Source organism: Triticum aestivum, chromosome 7B, assembly GCF_018294505.1.
Source record: "Triticum aestivum cultivar Chinese Spring chromosome 7B, IWGSC CS RefSeq v2.1, whole genome shotgun sequence".
Taxonomy (NCBI): Eukaryota; Viridiplantae; Streptophyta; class Magnoliopsida; order Poales; family Poaceae; genus Triticum; species Triticum aestivum.
In genome coordinates this window covers 542,422,339-542,427,079 of record NC_057813.1, presented here as the reverse complement: position 1 = coordinate 542,427,079, position 4,741 = coordinate 542,422,339, and the positions used below count along the sequence as shown (strand labels likewise).

General features: G+C 50.5%; 1 protein-coding gene across 1 annotated transcript; it reads left to right on the top strand.

Annotated features, from left to right (window-relative positions):
• Positions 1 to 1,599: 1,599 nt before the first annotated feature.
• Positions 1,600 to 4,092, top strand: LOC123162522 (G-type lectin S-receptor-like serine/threonine-protein kinase LECRK2). Its single transcript, XM_044580300.1, has one exon. The coding sequence runs from the start codon at positions 1,600 to 1,602 to the stop codon at positions 4,090 to 4,092; it is 2,493 nt and encodes an 830-aa protein (XP_044436235.1).
• Positions 4,093 to 4,741: the final 649 nt, after the last annotated feature.

The window sequence follows — 4,741 nt, the reverse complement described above, 5'->3', positions numbered from 1 at the left end:
AACCACCACCACACAAACCCCACCACCGCACCTCATGCGGCGACGAACTCCACGCCACTACCACGACAACAGCCGCCGCCGTTGCAGCCACCATCCCGGGGCTGCCGCACCTGGCCTGGAACCGCCCTCGCTCCTCCCTGACACACCACCGCGCCCGGCAGCCCCTGGATCCGCCCGGCAGCAGCAACGCTGCGCCGTACGCGAGCCATGGCGCCAGATCCGTGCAGCAGGATGCCGCCGCGCATCAGTGCGCCCAGCCACCCCTTGTCGCCGCGGCCACGCGGCTCTCAGCACCTCCGCGAGCCACGGCCGCCACCCCACTTCTTCGCTGAGCCCCACTCCCGCCGCCGCACACCACCATTGAAGTCAGACAGGACCTCAAGATCCGCTCGAACCACGCCACCATACAGCCCCACCGCCGCCGACGCCGCTCGGGCTTTGCCCGGCGATGCCCTTCGGCGGCGGTGAGGGGAGAGGAGGAGAACGAGGGCCCCTAGGCGGCCGGAGTTTGGGCGCCCCGGTGCAGCCGCACGGGAGCGAGGGAGGAGGAGGATTTTTGCTTTGAGTTTGATGTTATTACAGTGTTTGTTTAGAGATAATACTTCCATGTTTTGAGATTCTGTCATCCTTAACTTTATTTGAGGAATAAAGTCGATTATGTTTCAAAAAAAGAATGTTATGGTGTGAAGTACAATACATTATCGCATGAGTAAAGTATGTTATTGTTGGAAGTACATGTTGTGTCCTAAAAAGTACCCGTCGAAATCTGTCAACATGAGATATAGTTGCATAGATATCGGTGTGAGGAACGCAACAGTGAAAATGCGTTGTGATCCTTTTTTTTTAAAAAAAAACTTTCGATCTATTCGTCTCCAATTATGGCAGTACAACGAATACCAGAAATAATAAAAACTACATAAGATTGGTAGACCACCGGGCAGAAGAAAAGGTCAGATTCCTTTGACTCGCCGAATCGCACTAATGAGTTTTTCTTCTTCTTTTTCTTCTTCTTTTGTACACTCTCGTTCTGTTGATGATTATATATATAACGCTAGACGATAACCTCACGTCAGCTATGAGATCTAAGCGTGACCTGTTCGCCGTACGGCAACACTTTACTACGTAGTTCTCGTCGTCTTCGTGACAAATGGCACATGCCCATCTAACTTTATCCACTTATATCTGCTGACGTAAACATCAGAATTAGCGGTCTGGATGAGATTCACACCAGAGGCGGTTGAGTCTGTCGCGTTCAGAAACAAAACGGCAATCAAACTGGAGGTAGTTCAAGCAAGGCTGCCGAATTTAGAAATGAAACGGCGATCAAATCCTCTGGTGCATACGTACGAGATATGACGCTTAACCTTGACAGTGTCGTCTATGTATAGCAGCCGGCCGGCGAGTGGAATACTTCATTCAGGCAATTAGCTAGCTTGGCTCATGTGTGACTTGCAAAATAAACTTGTCTCATGCCCGTGTCACTATATATGCATGCAAAAACAATGCATGCAATATGAGTGGAGAACTGTAGATATATAAGAACATACCATGAGTAGTAGACTAGTAGTACAGTGGCCAGCAGCAGCAAACTAATCACAAATGAAGCCATCAGGCATTTCTCCCTCTTTTTCTCGCCACCTTGCCCCACTGCTTGTGCTCTTGCTGCACCAAGCTCATCTGCTTGTAGCAAACAAGCTCGCGGGAGGGTCGATTCTCAGGCCACCAAACTACATCACCTGCTCATCCGGGGAGTACGCCTTCGGCTTCCGTGCCCTCGGCGACGACCCTAGCCGGTTCCTCCTCGCCGTCTGGTTCAACTTCAACTTCACCCAAGCGGCTGACCCTGCGGAGCAGAGGGTGGTGTGGTACGCGAAAGACCCAGACTCAGGCTCGGCCATCACGGTCACAGGGCTATCCGTATTCAGCATCAATGATCAGCTCTACCTCGACGACACCACATCTGGTAGAATTTGGAAAAACCAGAACCCTAACTTACAGTATGGCTCTGACCTCGTGCTCCAGGACTCGGGCAACCTCCAGTTCCTCGCCTTTGGGGGAAGCACTGTCATGTGGGAGAGCTTTCGGTATCCGACCGATACGCTCCTCCCAGGGCAGTCCATGGGCTCTGGAGAAGCCCTTCATTCGAAGCGCTCGGACACGGATTTCTCCCGTGGCCGCTTCGGCCTGTACATGCAGGCCGACGGCAACATTGTCTTGTACCTCGCTGCCGACAACATTGGCAGCAACCTTGCTGCCGGCAGCCTGAAATCGGACAATGCTTATTGGGGGAGCGGCACCTACCAATCCGGCAACACCCAAGACGGCAACACGACCCTTTTCTTCGACTCACCGGGGTATCTCTATTACCATATCAAGGACGGCAGTGTGCAAGACCTGATACCTCTATTTCCAAACTCCACCTCCAGTTACCACCAATACGCAACACTCGATCCAGACGGCGTCATCCGCGTCTACACCCGGCCGAAGAATGCCGCTGGGGGAAGGAGCAACGTGTCGTGGGCAGTCACTGGCTTATTCCCAAGTGAAGGTTGCAGCAGGAGCACCGCTTTGCAAGGTTTCTGCGGCCCCAATTCCTACTGCGTGCACGGCCCAAATGGCCGTCTCGATTGCAAGTGTCCAAGCGGCTACTCTTTCCTTGATGCGCAGCTCAAGCACAGAGGATGCACTCAGGAGTTTGTACCGCAAAGCTGTGATGGGAACAACCACTCCGCCGAGTTTGGAGTTGTCAAGATGCCCAACACCAATTGGACAAACTTGCCGTACGAAAGATATCCGTACACCACAGTCACAGAGGACCAGTGTAGAGACTTCTGCCTTAGCGACTGCCTGTGCACAGCGGCTCTATTTCATGGACCGTACTGTGCTAAGATGGCGTCATTGACAGGTGCCGGACAGCAGGGAGGAAATGTCAGCATGAACGTGTTGATCAAGGTGAGGACAAGCAGCCCCTCGGTGCCGGCATCACTGAGAAGGATATTGCCTTATGTACTACTCGGTTGCTCGGCGTTCCTGTTGTTGTCGGCAGCAGGTAGTCTCATGTTACATTGCTACCTCAGAAAAAAGACCGCCAACCATGACTTTGTGAGGGCTTACACTGCAAAAGAGCTTTACAAAGCCACCAATGGCTTTCATAGGTTGCTAGGCAGAGGAGGCTTTGGCGAGGTCTACTATGGGGTGTTGAAGTCGCTACACTACCCTGAGATAGCAGTGAAGAAGCTCATCAGCTCCAATGATTACAGCGAGAGGGAGTTTGGGAATGAGGTACAGTCCATCGGCCAGATCCACCATAGGAATCTAGTCCGCATGGTTGGTTACTGCAAAGAGCGGGCTCAACGGATGTTGGTGTTCGAGTTCATGCCAGGTGGTTCCCTTCGGAGCTTCCTTTTCCAACCTCAGCAGCAACCGATGTGGAGTTGGCGCGCTGAGGCAGCGCTCGGCATTGCCAAGGGCATGGAGTACTTACATGAAGGATGCAATTATCCAATCATCCACTGTGACATCAAGCCCGACAATATATTGTTAGATAGCAAGAAAAATCCGAAGATTACTGACTTTGGGATTGCCAGGCTTCTTAGTGACCAGCAGATGCACACCACGGTGACCAACATCAGGGGCACGAGGGGCTATATTGCCCCCGAGTGGTTCCAAAGCGACAGGCGCATCGACACCAAGGTTGATGTTTACAGCTTCGGTGTTGTGCTACTAGAGATGATATGCTGCCGAAAGTCCCAGGAGCCAGTGCCTGGTCAGGATGGTGATGACTCGGTCATGCTATTCGAGTGGGCCGGTCAGTTGGTTGGTGATGGCAGGACTGAGGTTCTCTTTCATAGCGATGACGACGCCATTGAGGATTTGTTCAGAGTGGAGAGGTTCTTGCGTGTTGCTCTCTGGTGCATTGAGCAGAATCCTTCGCTCCGTCCGACAATGCATCAGGTTGTTCAGATGCTGGAGGGTGTGATTGAGGTCGACACTCTACCTGCGCCTACAAGCTCCAACTGTTCATCGCCGTTGACCTCTTCAGTCGACGAGAGCCCTCTGTTGCCAGGTGGTGCTACTCTTGCGATAGAGTGATTCTTACTGTACTTTTTACCAATGCTAATTGTTTCACCATTGTGTAACTGTTGATGATGTACGTACATGTCTTCTAGTAAATGCCAACATATCCTATGTATTCATCCATTGTAGTCCAGTTATGCAACAATCCTTTCGTTTAAGCACTAATTCATCATTAGATTTTTTGACTCTTTTCTGATGTCACAAGATATTTTTCTTGGTTGAAATTAAATACTTACGTGTGTATAATGGTTTCGGAAAACATACCACACAGCCAAAGCAGCAGCAGCAGCAGAAAGATTTGCTGAAAAATTCATCAATAGCCCATTCAGTTCTACCTGCCAGAGAGCAAAGTATTAGCAAACTACTCCCTCCGTCCGGAAATACTTGTCGGAGGAATGAATGTATCTAGACGTATTTTAGTTTTAGATGCATCCATTTGTATCCATTTTTGCGACAAGTATTTCCGGACGGAGGGAGTATTTACTAACTGAAGTTGGTCAGGCATTTCTCATAAGAGCAACAGTCATAATTCACGGAAATGGATCTGGGTGCTTCACAGATATTTGGCCAAAGAACAACCAGTATAAGTTAACAAATTAAAGGTTAGAAATGCTTATCAGCTTCTCACTCATTTGTCTAATGGATAATAACAGACCTACAGTAG